General features: G+C 43.2%; 1 protein-coding gene across 11 annotated transcripts in view; it reads left to right on the top strand.

Annotated features, from left to right (window-relative positions):
- The window catches only part of GRIP1 (glutamate receptor interacting protein 1), a 331519-nt gene that overhangs the window by 98916 nt on the left and 213637 nt on the right, over positions 1-18966 (top strand). For 9 of the 11 annotated variants that reach the window (XM_087764283.1, XM_087764281.1, XM_087764277.1 and 6 more), the window contains exon 1: positions 949-1448. The exons of the other annotated variants lie outside the window; for them this stretch is intronic. In XM_087764283.1, the coding sequence (XP_087620409.1) occupies positions 1316-1448 (133 nt within the window). In that variant the 5' untranslated portion in view covers positions 949-1315. Of the gene's footprint in view, positions 1-948; positions 1449-18966 lie in introns of those variants that run through there. 11 annotated transcript variants of the gene reach the window in all.

The following is an 18966-nucleotide window of genomic DNA, read 5'->3' as shown; positions in this document are numbered from 1 at the left end:
CCAGGTGATGATCCTGTAAAATCGGTCTTACGGGAAGACTCTCTGACTTCCTCATGCTCGTAGGTGCAAAATGGTATCTCCTGTGAGCATGGGTGCAGGTGACTATGTTTAGCATGTGGTTTGACTGAGGCGACTGATTGATCCCCAACTTGTGCCAGCAGACAGGAGAGGTCCTGCTGGACTAGAGACCTGCTTGGCTTGCAGGAGCGCGGTTACAAAAAAAAACCCCATCAATGTGATAGGATTCAAGCAGACACTGCTTTAGTTCTTGTGCGGGAGGGAAACTTCATCAGAAACACGGATGAAATTCCAGCCTTATCTTAGGGAATGCGTGTGGGATTCAGGCACGCAGCAAAAGAGCCAGCACCTTTTCAGGATTTGTGTTCCTGTCATCCTGTGCAAAGGATAGTCTGCCATACCTTCATTTTAAAGTTTTTAAAACTCTGCTGGGATTTGAAACGAGTATTGTCGTGGCAGGCTCGTGATGTTGCTTCCTTTGTTTGCCTATTGCCACCTCGCCTGGCCAGCTCCATAGGAGACCTGTCTGTGGAGTGCCTTTTAATGTTTAGATCTAGCAGTGATTAGAATACACTAATGCCCGGTGGGTATATGTGTCATTTTTTAACAGCTGCCGAGCTTTCTCCCTGCTGCTCCAATTAACACGTTCAGCACACACTTGCCGGTGAGTGGGCTGTGTGTATGGATTAAACCACTTTGCTATTTATTCATCCAGCATATGTGATGCCAGAAATGGATCGACGTGTTTCCTCTTCTTACAACAAATGAAATCAAACGGGCTCCTGAGCCTGTGCCCGGGTGAATATGAGGGCAGCATTTAACTGGCGAATGAAAACCTGTTTTGCCTTGAGATATGGTTCAGTCCATTGACTAACATCTATCCCCGCCTCCCAGCCCCTCTTCAAATGATGGAGACACAGGACAGGGAGCTCTCAGTGCTGGGCTTCCCCTCGCTGGCAGGCAGGTCTCTTCAACTTTGTCCTCTGCTGTTTAATAACCGCTTGAAATCCTGACTTTCTCTTTTTGCTTCAATATTTTCCTCCTTTGACTATTTTCATGTTGAAATATTCCAGTCAGTAGATTTGATAAAGTGTGTGTCCCCCTCCATTTTTTTTAAAGGGAAAACAATATGCTTCCTAGTCACAGCTGAGATAAGGGAGGGGTTTTTTAATGGTACCAGAGCGGCTGGTGGGAGGCTGCAGCTTTGCTCCGGTGCTTGCGGTTGGTTCATGCTGGGACAGCTCTTTGTGAAGCAGAGGGCACAGGGGGCTGCCGGCTGGTGCTGCTGAGGAAGGAGATGGAGCGCTTCTTGGGCTTCGTCAAGCAGATAAGAAGATCGAGAAGAAGAAAAGGCAAAAAGTACCGGCCAGAGGAGGATTACCATGAGGGCTACGAGGACGTCTACTATTATGCCTCAGAGCATTTTCGGAGTAAGTATTTTGCATAACGTCATTTTCCTTTGACTGTGATAAATGCTATGCTTTTAAGATTTAAAAAAACCCTAAACTCCAAAAACGCAAACAATATTCCTTGCTTGCTAGAATCCGAGCCTCGTGCAAGTATTAAAACGTCGGTTCCTGTTAGGGCTTTATCTGGCTGTGACTGCTGATGAACAATACAAAGCAGCTGAAGTGGCACAGCCGCTCTCAAAGTAAGTGGGGTCTGTCTGCAAACCCGGGTAAGATTTCAGGTGCAGTTAATTGAGTCTGACTGCTGGAAACCTTTTGTTAAAACACTTTGTGTTGAGAAGCGATAGGGTAGCGGTAGCCCTTGGATAATGCCTTTGGAAAGCCACACAGTGGATATTTTTAAAGAGCTATAAAGGCAGCGATCACTCATTTGTGAGTTGGAGTTGATGATTAATGTTTGTTGCCGAGGGAGAGTCAGTCCTCTGAGCCTCTGCTGTGACCTGGTCTTTTCAGCAGCGAGTAACTCAAGTGGGCTGCTTCCTCGCTGCAGGTCCGGGACCACTCGTGAAGAATTAAGTGGTGGGTTTTGTTTGCTAATGCTCACGTGACAGCAGCAGCTCGCCCAAAACCAAAATAAACCGCCTGCTCGGAAGTCCCTGGGCAAAGTGTGTGCTGTTCCCTGCAGCTCATGATGGTTTGGCCCCTGTACCTGTCGGGCTTCAGAGCTGGAGGTCTGCCTTGGGCATCTCCCGGAGGAGGGGACATGCCCAGAGGTGCCTGCAGGGACGGAGGGAGGGAAGCCATTCTCAGCCCCTGCCTGGGGTATTGTGCAGCACTCTCAGGGCAAGGTGTCGGCAGTAGAACTAGTCGTGCACAGAAATTACCTTTTTAAAAGGTTTCTGCTGTTCTGACTGGTGGTTTGGGAGCTTTGCAGTGAAGCTGTGCCTTTTCTTGAGCACCTGAAGTTTGATGCACTTTTGTTGTTGTTCTGTACTCTGCAAGTAGCTGTTGGTATCTTTTTGCATCATTTGGCTTCATTTCCATTTTGCTGAAATAAATTGTAAGAACCTTCCATTTGTTTTAAGACAAAGTGATGAATGTGATTGCACTCTACAGCACCGGAGTACTGCTATCCTGTGGAAAATTAGGAAGCAAGAAATTTTTCCTCTTGGTTTCCTCCCAGTGCACCATGCTTGCCTATCTCCAAAAGTAAACTAATGTGGAGTGTTTGGTTGTTTACTGGGTTTCTTCTTAATACAATCTTGATCTCTTTCTATTTTAAAGAACATTTAGCATGCTGATAATCTCATGGTTCATCGGTGTTGTTAAGACTGAGGAAAAGACCTGTTTTGGGGGGCAATACAGTTGTAACAGGTAACATATTACCATAAAATCTTCTACACGAGAACTAAAAATTTTAAATCTACTTAGGACTGAAAAATGTGAAAATGATACATGTTAGTGAAAGCACGTAACTTTTTTTTGCTTTAATATGTAAATCAAAGGAATGTGTCAAAGCAGTATGTCAAAATATTTCCCTAGCTGATTGTTGTTGTTGAAGGTTTTTTAAACAAGAAGGCAAAACCTCTCCAAAAACTGTCACATGTAATAAGGATTTCTTGAATGCTGATTAATAAATTATTAACTCTTGACTTAATGTAAGGCACTAAGATTGAGCCAAATATCTAATACGTTTTTCCTTTCATTCTACTTAGAAAATAAAAGGATAATACACACTTCAGCCTGTGGAGGTCATAAGTATTTCAGACTGGATGAATATGTGTCAGATTTTGAAGCGGTGTTTACAATAGTGATCGTAATACTCAGATTGAATGGTCAAAACAGTGCACAGTCCTATGGAGTTGCATGCACAAGGAGTTCGCAACTTCTTGCAGTTACTTAAACCAAACGTGTCGTAGGAGATCCCAGCTGTGGAGTCTTTACAGAGATCCCACATGAAACACAATTGCTCCTCCTTCTGTTGTCTGGTCTTTCTGTGTGCGACACTGTCACTGCTTTGGTTGGATAGGTGTGGTAGCTACTTAAAGCAGTGTACAAAATGTGAAAAGATGCTGCCGGTGCTACTGTAAATGCTTTAATTTCATGTAATGGGGACAATGACATGTTTCATTTTTAATTTAATTATGGTCTGGTGTTATCCTGTTTACAGTGTAAATTTAGAGTAATTGCAGAGCCTTTAATAGCCGTTCCTTCTGCATTTGTGTGCTTAGAAGGATGCGTGCTTGAGAATAAGATCGTATTTATTGGTATGATTTTCAAAGTATCAGAGCTAATGAAATCAAAGACGTGCTTTTCATTCACCTGAATGGAGTTGGAGCTTTTTTTAGAGTTAGTTTCTTCTCCCTGCGTTGTTATCCATCCCTCCTCCGTCGTCGTGTATGAGTTACATATCCAATTAGCCAGTGCATTTGAAGATTGTCTGAGCCAATCACTTTACGAGCTTGTTACTCTCTCTTCCCCCACGCTGTCTAGTATTGCTTAGAGTGTTGTATGGAGGCAGAATTAATGGAAAAATGCAGAAACTACATTAGAACAACCAAAGGATCAAACAGAAAGAAAATGAAGTTAAAAATAGACTAGGCCTCTGGGAATCACAGGAAGAAGGTGACTTTAGTTTGTCCTCAGTGCAGCTGTGCCTGGATACTGGGATATTGTAGCTCCTGCTGTTAGGCATACTGTCTGTACTCCTCTGAAGCTTTGTCATGGAAGACTGTATTAGCTGTGGTATTGGGACAACAGCTGGATGAAAGGAAGGTGCAGTAGTGCCTAAAGCTCCCTGGGTAGAACAGAGACCCCAGCTCTTGAGTCAGACATCTTTTTGCTTGGACATTTCATCTATTTGGGTTCAGTTAAATGGATATCCTTTTTTGACGTGCAACATCAGCTCTCATCTTTCTGGAGAGTCTCTGTGTTACGTAGTGCTAGAATAACTAAAATAATAATTTTGGTACACAAACACATATTGACATTAGTAGCGCAGGCGTCATACTCATTTTGGTGAGACTTTGCACTGTGAACATAATGGGTGATGAAATTGCCGCCCAACCTACTCAGACAAGTTGGTTCTTATTGCATAAAACGCTTTAAAAAGTGTTATATTTATCTTGCGCAGCGTTACAGCACTGCCATTGAACCTGTTCCTTTCCATGAGGCTTTGCATGAAAAAGGCCCTTGTTATATTATTACCAAGACTGCTAGTGAATGTCAGGAATGCTGTGTATCAGAGCCACCTGGAACACTCCCAAAAGTGACATATGTCCTTTCGCTCAAGTCAGGGTGTGTTGCCAAGACCTTTGAGTTTCAGCCTAGTCTTGAGCAGGAAGGTGTTTTTGGGACCCAGCCTGATTTGGTCACCTCTGGCCAAAACAAACACAAAACTCCTCCTTCCCCCACCCCAATCCGATTTCAGCGCTAAGTCTTTTATTTTGCAAAGTGCTTGGAAGGGTTTGGGTTTGTTCCAGCTGATTTTGGAACCTCGCAGGTCACACGAAAGGTGTTTGTCATGATCTGCCCATGAAGGTCCAGAGGGCACTTCTGTGAACGTTCACTGTTAAATTTTGTCTTGTTTATGTTACTTCTGCTTTCTGTCATCCATCTGTTCCTGAAAGAGACTCGGTTTTCATTGGTGGTTCTTCTTATGTTGTTCCTCCCAACACGATGTCAGCAGCATAGTCCATTGGCATGAAGGTTTTATTTTCTGTGTTGATGCAATGAAAATATTGAAGAATGATCCCAAAACACAATGTTTAAAGAATTCTACTAGTAAACTCCCACTAACCTGAAAGGTACCATCTTTTAGCCATTAGTCGCTCAGAGTCCCACAGATAATTTTCTTCTATCCTTTGTCAAGGCCTAGTATATGTTGTTTGACAAGAGCATTGATATTTTAGACAGAGTAGTCTGCCATAGTGTATCTGCGGTGAAGTCATGTATCGTTTTTCTCAGTGATGCCCTTCATTAATTCTTCCACAAGTCGTCTGTGAGAATTGTCTGGTTCCTCAGTTTTAGGACAATCGATCTCTTTGAATTTGCCTCCTAAATGCACGTGATGATTTTTCCCTTCTTTCCATTAATTCTCCCATCTCTCTCACAGTGTCATCATTGGGAAGTGAAGGTAAGGTATTTGACTCCTAGCCTAGCAAATTAGGCAAAAAAGAAAAACAAAAAGTTTTATATAACTCCAAGTTGAAGATGTCCTCTTTATTGACTGAAATCTGGCAATAATTAGTTAAAACAAATATTGGATATATGATATGCTATTTGGGATGATGTCAGCAGAAAAACTCTGCTTGGGCGTTCTTCTCCAACACGGCTCAATCTTATGGTGCAGAAACTCCCTCAGCTGCCAAACTCTTACTAACAAATATCTTTGCATTTCATAACCTGGGTGGCTTTAAAGCTATATTAAATATTGGTAGAAGAGACTCGCTACTGAAACAGCACTGAGACAAAACACTGAGGGAAGTGATATGCCTATGGCTTCTTAATGCTACGGTCAGTAGCAGCATCATTATTGTCAAGATTTTCTCCATTTTGTAAACTGGTACAAATAGTTCTTGTTTCTGTCAGTCTCACTGATTGGGGTTGTAGAAGAGTTAGTGGTTTTATGAGTAATGTGGTGACAGGGGCATTGAATATCTCTAGCTCAGGTTGCAGAGATGTTAATTGATCTTAAGGGTGGGGAATGCAGGACAACCGCTTTTCATTTTGCAAAGAGCGCATGTTGCTAGTCTGCAGTTTAATTGGATGTGTGCGGGGGGGGGGAGGGGGTTCTCCTCCCATCCCAGGTCTTGTCATGTCAGTACAGTAAAATCTCAGCTTTCATTGAAACTAAAGGTAATAAATTTGTTGCAGGCTGGAAGAAAAAAGGCTTTGTAACCTGAGCAGAGAATATTGGCAGGCCTTGAAAACACAATAATCTTTTTTTTTTTAATAACTAAAATTTATTAAAATTCTTTATTTCCTTCTCCTTAATGACTGTTTCATGATTTCAGTATTTCTGTCTGTTTTCCATAAGTCACTTTTTTCCTGAGGTCTGGATTACCCCAACACCATGAGTTCAGCAGGAATGGGATGCAATGCCCATGTCCAGAGAGAGTCTGTCACCACAGGGCCACCATCCAGTTGTCAGTTTGCAAGCCAGGCATGGAGATAAATAGCACAATTGTATTTGAGCTTTACTGCTGGCGCAGACAGTATGAACTTTCCCATTCAGAGATTTGTGGAGCAGTGGGTTTGTTCTAGCCAGGCAGGTCTGTGCCAGTTTTGGTGAAACGTTTTCATTTTTCATAAAACATGCCACAGAAATTTTACTTTTTTGTTTTGTTTTGTTTTTTCCTAAAACAGTGGTGCAACAGCCAATTAAAGTTTGTTAGCAATAGGATTACTTTTTTAAATGACCTTTTGTGGCTCTTCTACGAGTGGGCCTTGGACTCCTGGGGCAGCACAGAGCATGGATGGTGAAACATTGCTTTAGAGTTGCTTGAGGGAAACCAGCTTATTTATTTTAAGTCACTGAAACAATGAGACCTGAGTTATCTAATTCTTTGCATGAAGCGTAAGCACTTCTCCCTGCTAGCAATTACGAGTCTACAGTTTCTGTGCTACTTCTTTCATTTACTTTCCAGTCCTATTCTTTACTGATTCATTGAAGTAAAGATCTCGATTGTCCCTGCTCATGAAATGTGTTCATTGTAGGTCTTCCTTCTCTTATAGTGGCTGCTGGTATGAGGTCGTACCTCCAGTGTCTTTGAGAATAGGGCACCCTTTACATTTTAGTATATCTAGAATATATGATATTCAGGTTCAAACAATGAAATTCAGAGAGACCTGGACTTCCTGCTTCCTGAAATGATGTGTAGGTCCATGTATTTTAATCGTGACTTCATCAAGTTACATCATGAACATGTAGTGATGCGATAATTTTTTCCCCTTGGGTATTTTGAAGTGAATGAAACATAAGGTTTTATGAACTAAAATTAGAGAGAGAGGTTAAAGCAACTACTGAGATGTCAGTTCCAATATTGGCCTTCGGTTCCAATGGAAAATGTAAAGCAATTAGTGGAATGATGAAGGAAACAACAATATAAGCCCCTTGCTGATGAGACTATAAACATTTATTGAATGATTGCTGTGTTTTTTTCAGTAGGGCATGCCGGCAGCTATAATTAATCATCAGCATGAATATAAACACCTGTTTACTGTAGATAGTGTTTGTATAAGGCAAATTTGGTAGTCCTCATCATATGTGCAGAAATTACCGGGCAACTTCGTTCAACGTTTTCCAGCAGAAAAGAGCAGGAGTAGTGCTGTGGCTGGGCACAGGAGTCCGTGATGATCAGACTGCTGATGACCCGGGCACCTGAACCCTACCAATTTTTTTTCAGAGTATTTTCTAGTTTCCCTCTGAAACCCAGGAAATTATACAGAAATCAGTGTGCAAGACTACTGCAGCTCTGAGGACACATACTCCAAATTTAAAAGGCAGTAGGACTAAGGGTGCCTATAGAACCTCAATTTAGCCTCTCTTTAATGACTCCTTAATGAAGGACTGCTTATTTTTGCTGCGGCGCTTGTGACGGATTCAGTGTGTGGAGGAGGCTGCGCTGAGTCCTGGTGCAGCGTTGTACCTGCCTTCCCACCACCCTTCCCGTCAGGGCTCATCCCATGTTTCCCTGACGTGAGAGCTTGCATTTGCACATGTCTGGCCAAGTTGCTGTAGCATGCCAAGGGAAGTATGGTTTGTATATATAAAAAAATTGTATAAGCCTAACTACTCTGAAAATTCAGCCGTAAGACATCTCAGGCTGCAACCTTTAAATTGTTGCATACCTTCGATGATCTCTCTGTGTTCTGGTTCTTCACCTGTGAAATCAGGTTAATGGTACCTCTCCTTCACAGGTATGCTATGAAAGTAAGTTAGTGTTTGCTAAGCTCTCAAATGCTATAGTGATGAGCACTATAGAAGAGCTCAGGAAGAAATTAATGTCTGTCCAGAAAGGCTTGAATAGTGTGTGGGAACTAAGGCATGGAATTACACTTCGAGCAATGAGGGGAAAACAAGGCCTTGAGTAATTTTTTGGGTAGTTAAAATCATTTATTCTGGCCGTTAAATGAGGCAAGGTCTCACGAACAAGTATGAGATCAGGTAATTAAAGATTGTGTTCTAATGCATATGCAAAAGGAGGCCAAATTAAGGCTTGCTAGGAATTCTTAAATCTGGCACTTGCAGTTTGCTTTTTTAATAATTTGTGTGTGTGCATGTAGTAGAGAATATGGAGCAGCAGTTCCTTGGGTTTTAGCATGCAGTGGAAATTTCATAACGGCAGGTTATGGGCATAATACTTGCTATAAATGAACCAAAATCTCCTTGGTGTTAAGATGGCAGAAGTAAATTTTGGTGAGCGGCCATCGGATCTGATCACACACGTAGCAATTGAGTGCATTTTTTTAATACAGTCCCTGTGCTGACACTGGGAGCACCATGGGCAGCTGTGAGACAGAGGAGGGAGTAATTGGGTTTATTTTTCTGCTGTCCCTGGGCACTTTGAACAGATGATGAGAGACATTTGAGGAGAACGATCCTTGGAAAGGTGGCCAAGGGAAGAGCCGAACTGAACGGGAGTGGCAGGGTGCTAGAGGAGGTGTGAGTTCCCACCACCCTGCAAGAATCTTGCCGCTCTGCTCCTCCAGCCCCACAGAAGGAAAGCAAGGAACAAACCCTTCAGATTTGCCCAGCCTGTTCTGTACTCGCTAAACACGATATAAAATCTGGAGCCCCTGTGTAAGGCACACGGACACCATGTCTTCTGCCTAAAGCTGACACTGGAGATGGGCCATCAGAGACGGTTTTCCAGGTGTCAAAATTAGGCTTGTAGGTGTAGCCCTGGTGCTTGTAAGACCTGTGCGTACATGCTTGGGTGTGGAGTTGGGGAGGACAAAGAAGATGGAAGGGAAGATATTTATGGGACAGTGAGAAATTTCTTTGAAGATACTCAAAACGTAACTGGACAAGGCTGCAAGCGCCCTGATATACCTATTTAAGTCAGATCTGACTTCAAAGCTGGCTGTGCTCTGAACAGGGGACTTGCGCCAGAGGACTTCCAGAGAGCCCTTCCAACCTCAATTATTGTGTGATTTTATGAAAGGGAACTTCGGTTGTAGAAGAAAGGAGGACTGTGGAAGGCAGAAAGGAGAAAAGAGAGATTAAAGACAGCTCTGAGGGAAATACTGTTTGAATGAAACTACGAAAAAGAAAGTGAAACCAAAAGTACACAAATGCCATGTGCAGTATTAACTCAGTAAACTGTGTTTTCAAATTTCTTCGCAAATGCCTCCTTTGGGTATGTTTAACAAGCTCTGTGGCTGCTCAGATCTATGTTATTTTGATAACACTGTCCCTCTCCCAAAGGGGGGAACTGCTTGCTCAACAATACACTTTGTTGCTGTTCTGTCAATGCTGGTAGCATCTCTATTAAAAAAAAAAAAAAAAAAAAAAAGATTCCTGAGGTATAAAATGAATGGTACACAAATACATATTTTAAATACAAAACGATATTAGCTTTTTGCCCTTGCTTTCTGCAAATTAGAGTAGGAAATAATATAAAGCCCTGATGACCTGCTACCTGTGCCCCATTTGTAGGAGCCCATTTGTAGCTGTGTAGTCAACAGGACCCTCTGAGATGTGTCAGGGCAGGACCTGCAGGCTGCGGTGCCAGCTGTAGTAGTGCTGAATGCTCAGAAATGAGATGGGATGTTTGCCACGCTGTCTGATAGGGATGTTGCATCTGACAGCCTGTTTTAGGGGAAACGAGAAGATGCCTGTGAAGGAAAGTTGGGAGAGAGCCTGGATCTCTGGCAGAGCGCTGCCAGCAGCAGCAGCAGTGCTCAGGTCAGTTGTCAGTAAATCTAAATATTTCCAGTGGCATTTACAATTTGGAAAGCAGGAACACGGATTTTCCGTTGGGTCGTGGTAGAATTTCACACAGCTTGTCATGGAAGTGCTACGTTCCCTTTCATTGCTAAAAGGAGACGGGAGTGACTTCTGAAATGGAGAGACCAAAGCTGTTCAGGCTGGGGGTGATAACTGCTCATCAATAATTGAAAGAAGTGGAGTGCAGCAAGACAGCGGATCTGCTGGCCTCTCTGCAGTCCCTATGAATTTAGTGACGCTTTGGTAGTCTCTGGAATGCTCCCTATGTAACTTGACCCATATTTCACCTGGGCTTCCCAGAAGATTTCCAGCGGAGTTATGCAGGCATCCCTGGCACTTCTAAATCTGTTGCTATTCACCTGTGCCATACCCTGCCTGGAAAAAAGAAGCAGCCTTCTCAAGCTTAGGGCTTGAATGATTTCCTTACATTTTTCTTGGTGTATTCTAAATGGAATTACAAAAATATACTTATATTTAGACTTGTAGTGGGTTTGGTAACATTGCTCTGCTCTCCCAGTCGTCGTGTCTGTCTTTGCTGGCTCATTCAGGCAGGGAATACCCAGCTCTGCCCTACAAGCAGTGGAGGACAGCAGGGAGGGAGAGGTTTGTCTACTGGAAATAGTACGACCGTCCCTTTCAAATACCACCATTCATATCACAAGGGATGGAGAAAGCACTGAACGTTGTAATTTTGTAACCAGTACTTGATTTGTGTGCTGCAGTTCAGTGTTTGTGGTTTGCTTTCAGGTGGGTAGAAAACAGTGCTCCTTTCTAGTTTCTTTTTTTTTTTTTTTTTTTTTTCCTCCACTGCTTCTCTGAACTTGGGCTCTTATAACTAATCTGAACGGCCGTGGATTTTGTAGGGCAGATTGTGTTATGCAAATTGTTTCCAGAGACTGAGCAAAACTGTCGAAGGCCGTTCTAGTTACAGCCCAGAGCTGGTGGTCCTTTGTGCTGTACGGATAATTGGGCTTTTTACAGCCACATGTCCATTCATAGTAGGTTGTTTTCTTCCTCATAGATAATGACAGAAGTTTATTAGCTGTTGGTTTAAGTCTCTTACAAAAATGTAGTGCTGGTGGCATCATTATTCAGGAGGTTACATCAATGTGACTAGAGAAGGCGGCCAAGGTGAAACACTGCTCCATTGTATGGAAATAGCTTTAATATACGGAAAGTGCTGAAGGCCTCTATCTTTCTCACAATATTTCATTAAGACAATTTTTAAAATTCTGTGAAAGTAATTTCTTGGAACAAATTCTTACATAGCTTCAATATGTTAGTATTTTATGTGCTGGTGAATTGTCAGTGGATTTGCAGGTGAGGAAAATGTAGTTTTGGTAAATGATCTCTTATTTTGTAGTACAATGTCTTTTAAGTCTTGATGACTTAGTAAGTATGTCTTACGTGATTAATTAATGGATGATGAGTAGCAGCAGCTTTATGGCATTAGATATATAGAATCATAGAATCGTTTAGGTTGGAAAAGACCTTTAAGATGATCGAGTCCAACCGTTAACCTAGCGCTACCAAGTCCACCACTAAACCATGTCCCTAAGCACCACATCTACACGTCTTTTAAATACCTCCAGGGATGGAGACTCAACCACTTCCCTGGGTAGCTGTTCCAATGCCTGACTACCCTTTCAGTGAAGAAGTTTTTCCTAATATCCAACCTAAACCTCCCCTGGCGCAGCTTGAGGCCGTTTCCTCTCGTCCTATCACTTGTTACTAGGGAGAAGAGACTGACCCCCACCTCGCTACAACCTCCTTTCAGGTAGCTGTAGAGAGCAATAAGGTCTCCCCTCAGCCTCCTCTTCTCCAGACTAAACAACCCCAGCTCCCTCAGCCGCTCCTCATAAGACTTGTGCTCTAGACCCTTCACCAGCTTTGTTGCCCTTCTTTGGACACGCTCCAGCACCTCGATGTCCTTCTTGTAGTGAGGGGCCCAAAACTGAACACAGTACTCGAGGTGCGGCCTCACCAATGCCGAGTACAGGGGCACCATCACCTCCCTGGTCCTGCTGGCCACACCATTCTTGATACAAGCCAGGATGCTATTGGCCGCCTTGGCCACCTGAGCACACTGCTGGCTCATGTTCAGGTGGCTGTCAGCCAACACCCCCAGGTCCTTTTCTGCCAGGCAGCTCTCCTGCCACTCCTCCTGCAGCCTGTAGCGTTGCATGGGGTTGTGACCGAAGTGCAGGACCCGGCACTTAGCCTTGTTGAACCTCATGCAGTTGGCCTCGGCCCATCGATCCAGCCTGTCCAGATCTCTCTGTGGAGCCTTCCTACCCTCCAGCAGATCAGCTCTCCCACCCAGCTTGCTGTTGTCTGCAAACTTACTGAGGGTGCACTCGATCCCCTCATCCAGATCATTGATAAAGATATTAAGCAGAACTGGCCCCAATATTGAACCCTGGGGAACACCACTTGTGACTGGCCGCCAAGTGGATTTAACTCCATACGCCACAACTCTTTGGGCCCGGCCGTCCAGCCAGTTTTTAACCCAGCACAGAGTGCACTTATCCAAGCCATGAGCAGCCAGCTTCTCCAGGAGAATGCTGTGGGAAATGGTGTCAAAGGCCTTACTAAAGTCCAAGTAGACAACATCCACAGCCTTCCCCTCATCCACTAAGTGGGTCACCTTGTCATAGAAGGAGACCAGGTCAGTCAAGCAGGACCTGCCTTTCTTAAACCCATGCTGACTGGGCTTGATCCCCTGATTGTCCTGTACGTGCCAGGTGATGGCATTCAAGACAACCTGGTCCATAACCTTCCTTGGCACTGAGGTCAGACTGAGAGGCCTGTAGTTCCCCAGATCCTCCTTCTGGCCCTTCTTGTAGATGGGTGTCACATTTGCTAACTTCCAGTCATCTGGGACCTCGCAGGTTAGCCAGGACTGCTGACAGAGGATTGAAAGTGGCTTGGTGAGCAGCTCCGCCAGATCCCTCAGTACCCTTGAGTGGATCCCATCTGGCCCCATGGACTTGTGAGTGTCTAAGTGGTGTAGCAGGTCACTAACCATTTCCCCTTGGATTATGGGGGCTTCATTCTGCTCCCCATCCCTGTCTCCCAGCTCAGGGCCTGGGTACCCCGAGAACAACTGGTCTGACTGTTAAAGACTGAGGCAAAGAAGGCATTAAGTACCTCAGCCTTTTCCTCATCCTTTGTCATTATGTTTCCACCCACATCCAATAAGGGATGGAACTTCTCCTCAGTCCTCCTTTTGTTGCTGATGTATTTATAGAAACATTTTTTATTGTCTTTTATGGCAGTAGCCAGATTAAGTCCTAGTTGGGCTTTGGCCCTTCCAGTTTTCTCCCTGCATAACCTCACAACATCCTTGTAGTCCACCTGAGTTGCCTGTCCCTTCTTCCAGAGGTCAGAACTCTCTTTTTTTTTCCTGAGTTCCAGCCAAAGCTCTCTGTTCAGCCAGGCCAGTCTTGGCCGCCGCCGGCTCGTCTTTCAGCACATGGAGACAGCCTGCTCCTGTGCCTTTAAGATTTCCGTCTTGAAGAACATCCAGCCTTCCTGGACTCCTTTGCCCTTCAGCACTGCCTTCCAAGGGACTCTGTCAGCCAGGCTCCTGAACAGGCCAAGGTCTGCCCTCTGGAAGCCCAGGGTAGCAGTTCTGCTGACCTTCCTTCTTTGATTCCTTCTCCAAGAATCAAAAACTCTGTCATTTCATGACGGCTATGCCCAAGACGGCCTCCAACCATCACATCACCCACCAGGCCTTCTCTGTTCACCAACAAAAGGTCCAGCAAGTGCCTTCCCTAGTTGGTTCCCTCACCAGCTGTCTCAGGCAGTTATCTTCCACGCACTCCAGGAACCTCCTAGACCGTTTCCTCTCTGCTGTATTGAATTTCCAGCAGATATCTGGTAAGTTGAAGTCCCCCCTGCCTGAGAACAAGGGCTGGCGATCGTGAGACTTCTCCCAGCTGCTTATAGAGTATTTTGTCTGCCTCTTCATCCTGGTTGGGTGGTCTATAGCAGACTCCCACCATATCTGCCTTGTTGGCCTATGTTATGTAAACTACCACTAATTGGTATGGGGACGTGTACAAATAAGGAGAAAAATTTAACTTGATTTTGAGTAACCTACAGAAGGTAATTAGTAAACACTCATGATCACTTCTGCTCATTTTAACTGCTTCTCTAAACAGTTACAATTGTTCCTATAATTACTCTTCATATTTTCTTGGTAACAATTTATATTTTTTTAAATACACGGCTAAATTAAACTTAAAGAATCTGAGAAACCAGCAATATTTAAAAATCTGTAATGGTTTAATAGGTGAGTTGTCCTGAATTTTTGTTTTGATTACCATAGTGACTGGAAATGATGAGTGCTTCCTAGAAGATCACTGGATGGTTTATCTCTCTGTAGGCTCCCAATTTCAGCTTGTGGAATCTGGAAAATTTGTCCATTTTTGAAGTCCAGTCTAATATAGTAAGGACCACAATACAGAGGGAGAGGTTAGGTGATGGTATCTAAATGAGAGAACACACATTTTGCTGTTTTGGTATGATATTCAGCCTGCTGTGTAGTGTGGCATGTTGTTTTTCTTTTTTTTTTTTTTTATCTTCCCCCCCGCCCCCTTTACTGATGTGTATAGTTCTTTAATTCTTCAATTGGGCCTTGGGCAATTGAATGACCCTGTTTTATTGCTTGGTTTGTTTTCCCAAAGTGGAAAAATTCATGAATTTTCTGAATTACAAGCCTGGAACCCCTTTCTCCTCACATATGCTGAAGTCCTTTAAAGTATTTGAAAAATACAATTACGGTACGCAGTACTCTCTGAATTTGCAATCTAAGAAAGATTTTGCTTGCAGTTTTGTCATAAAATCAAATCATATTGCAAAGGGGGGGTGGTAACACGTCCCATCTGCAGTCACTTAAACCCTCGTGGAAGCAAGGGCTTTCTAGTCACATTTGGACTGGGAAGGGTGGATACATAGGTGTGTGTCTTATTAATACAAAGTGGGAAACTCCTGCTCATAGTCTATAGTATGTGTTTTTCTTTTAAAAAACACAAGTTACTACTGTTGTGACTGTCAGCTGCTCTTTCTGCTTATTTAAACAGAATTGTATGGGCTGCTCAGCAAACCCGGAGGATGGTCAGTTGTTGATCTGACGGCATAGTCCAGAGCTCAAGATGTATATGGCCTGTCTTTTGGCTTGACCTAAGGCCACTGGGGATGCCTTAACTTAAGGCTAGGTCAAAAAAAAAATGTGAATAGGAAGATGTCCAGGGAAGACGCAGAGGAAGTAAAGTTCAAATAGCCTTTGTATCTGCAAATTCAGCTGTTTTGTTCAGAGATTGTGGTCTTGGGCTTTAATGTGTTTTTTCCATGCATCTTAAAATGCATGGGGAGATTTGTTTGTTTGTTTATTTATAGCTGCTGCACGGAAAACAAAGCGCTCAAAAATGTGTCTGCAGAGATTGCAGTTTTCCTGGTTGGTGTTTATTTTATCAAGCAGATTTGTAGAGTTGGCAGTGGTTTTTGTGAGGTTTTATATTGTCTTGGCTGTGCCTTGCTGTAGGCCAGCCAAAGATTTGGTCCCACAAATGCCGGGCCTGTGAGTAACTCCATTAGTGTGAGTAGTCCCACTGGCAGAGGTTAGATATAAGGGTCTGTAGCAGTAAACTCTAAAGAAAATGGTGTGTATAGGTAGAATAAAACAGGAATTCTAAGAGTTTCTTCCAAATGTTTGTTGTTTGTGTTGTGTGTCTGTACTCTGTTCCACTTTCTGACGGAGGTAAAAGGATATTTTGACTGAGAGATCAGCATCCTCGGATTGTTTCCTCTCAGGTAATTTGTAAGCATGCGTGGTTTTATTTCGTTTTGGTTAGCAAGTGAAATTGTTCAGACTTCAAAAACAGAGCCAGTTGATTAGTTCTGCATTATTTCATTTCAATGCATGATTTCAACCTTGTTCATTAAAGCTGAAGTGGAAAACCTGGGTCTGAAAGACCAATGTTGACAGGAACCGCTAGCCTGGAGCACGGAATTCAATAGTCATTGATTAATACAGTTTACTGCTGATTTCTTGTCTTTGAAAAAGCCAATTATTCTTGACAATATCTTTTATACATGAGCCTTCACTTAGAATTTAAAATTTTAACCTGTATTAATAATAACGTTTTAAGTTATAATGCTGCTGGGAGGGAGGAGAGGGAAGAGGGAAAAAAAGAGAAAAAGGTGAGGCTTATTTAACACTGACCCCAAAATGCTGTTCCACTGAAGCAAAAACTGAAGTAGATAGATGTATTGTGGTAAATATTAAATGCGTTAAATTGCCTGTCAAGTACAGTGATTTTATTTATTTATTTTATTCACTCAGAGGAAAATGGTTTCAGGTGGAGCTTTAGAGAAGACCTGACTGCTGCTCTTTACTGTATGAAATCCAATTACTATTACAGAAGCCAAGCAAATGAATGCATGCTTCCTTTGATATGGAGGCCAGTGGGGATGCTGAAGTTGTAGACTGAGTTTTGGACAGGAGCTAAGCACGTCTGTACATGTACATAGAAAATACGTGCATGGGTAAGTGACAGCTTGAGTTTTTTTGGTAGGGTGTAAAAGATGGGAAGCAGCAAAAGATTAGCTGTATATTTATATTGATCGCTCCATACAGCAGCTCAGTGTCGTTTCTTCAAATGTGTTAAAAGCAAGACCTGAAGAGCTTGCAACAAAGCAGACTTCTGAGGTGCAGTCACTGTGGAATAAATCGCTTAAGTCTGGACCTTAAGGTCACAATGTAGAGAACAAAGATACAAAGCTTTGGTCTCTGTGACTGCAGTTAAGACTTAAGCAATTTGCAGAACTGAGTGACTGCCCTTGCTATGTGAAGGTCCTGGTGGTGTTGGGGGCAGGTGCGTGGGCACTCTTTCCTCTGAGCTTCTCCTGTGAGAGCAATTATTAGGGGAAAAAGCACTTGACGTTCCGATTTCCACTCAAATATGTGTGTGCATGTATAGATATGGTTTGGGAATCATTACTTTTGAGCAGAAACTTACTTCAAGAACAGCATGTACAAAATCCCCTTATGCTGCTCCTCAAGCGTAGAAAAGCTGCAGAGAGCCTGTTTGAATTGTTGAGGGGAAAAAATGAGCAACCTCTGTAACAGGCAAAGTTCCTGTATCCTCAAGGGTTATGACCACTTCAAACATCTTTGGGTTTCTCTCTGTAAATTATTTCCCCAGCTTTGTGTTTTTGCCATAGGGAATAAGAAAATAAATATTTAATCGATGTGAAGGCATTCTGTATTGCGTGTGTTGGGGACATCTCCCTCCTAGGCCTGTCCACCAGCAGGCTGCCTGTCTGTCCCCTGGGGCAGATACTTCTGTGCTGCTCATGATCTGATGGACAGCACTTGGCATGTGGGGACACCAGCAATTTCTTTTACTAATATTTACTAATTGCTGACAAATAGTAAAGCAAAACATATCTTGTCATTTCTTGAAGAATGATTGAAGTGTAGGAGAAAATTGGGATTTTTTTTTTACTTTTTTTTGGTGTTACATTTTAAAATTTTATTGACGGTCTATACATTTTTGGTCTTCACGGTGGGAATTGGGAGCAGAGGCACTGGATGAGCGGGTGCCAGAGACAGAACAGTGTGGCCCATGCTGAGCAGGGCAGAGGGTCCCTGTCACTCCTGCCCTCAGCCCTGCCGGGAGGATCCCAGAACTTAATTCTGTAACTTAATTCTGCTTTTTCCTGCTCTGATGGGAGGCTACACTTCTACAGAAGCAAGGGGAGACGCCTTGAAAGATCTTCTGTTGCCTGGGAGTTTCCACTGGGTTTTGGAGCAGGCTTTTCAAGGATGCTTATTCCATGCCCATCTCTGCTTGTTAGCAGGCTAAAATACTGTTTTCCTAGATGTAGCTTAGCACCAAGTCTGGCCTCAGGCCACCTTCTCCTTGGGTACATCAGATACAGTCTTGGTGAAGACAAAATATTTTGTGGTTTCTATGTGTGCTTTGGTTTATCTTGACATGCTGATGAATTTGAAGGCTAAGAGCAGTTTTGTCGACATAGGATTTTATGAAGTGTGCAAATGGATGCAAATAGATGGGCTTTTTCCCCTCTGTGTATTGTTTTCTGTAGAGAACAGCGTGTGGCAATCTCAAGCTTGTGAGTCTACTCTGGGGAAAAGGGTTCTGACTTTGGGATAACCTTTAACTCTAGGAGCCATTCAGAGATGGAGAATTATGAAATTATTCAAAAATGTCAGTCTGTCTACAACTTGTTTTTCAAGTATTCTAAGACCTAAAGCTGTCTAAAAATAATGTGTCAGCATTTTTGTGTTGGAAACCATGTTTTTACTAAGCCACCAGTGGGGCCACCACTATTGTAGAGAATGAAGACGGCTTGTTTTCACTTCCTCGCTTTATTTAATTTGAAACCAAGATGTCAAAAAATGTGAGGGAATGAGACTTGTTTCTACAAAAACTAAACTAACTGGCCCACATTACGCCCTCAAATAGGAGTGACGAATGGTGTAAAATTAAATAACAGGTTTGGAGCACTGCTATAGCAAACGTGAACAGTGTCCAGCAGAAGGCCAGAGCT

This window comes from Nipponia nippon, unplaced genomic scaffold, assembly GCF_047370975.1.
Source record: "Nipponia nippon isolate SJK-2023a ecotype South Korea unplaced genomic scaffold, ASM4737097v1 scaffold_3, whole genome shotgun sequence".
In the NCBI taxonomy this organism is placed as follows: Eukaryota; Metazoa; Chordata; class Aves; order Pelecaniformes; family Threskiornithidae; genus Nipponia; species Nipponia nippon.
This window is presented reverse-complemented; position numbering and strand designations above follow the sequence as displayed.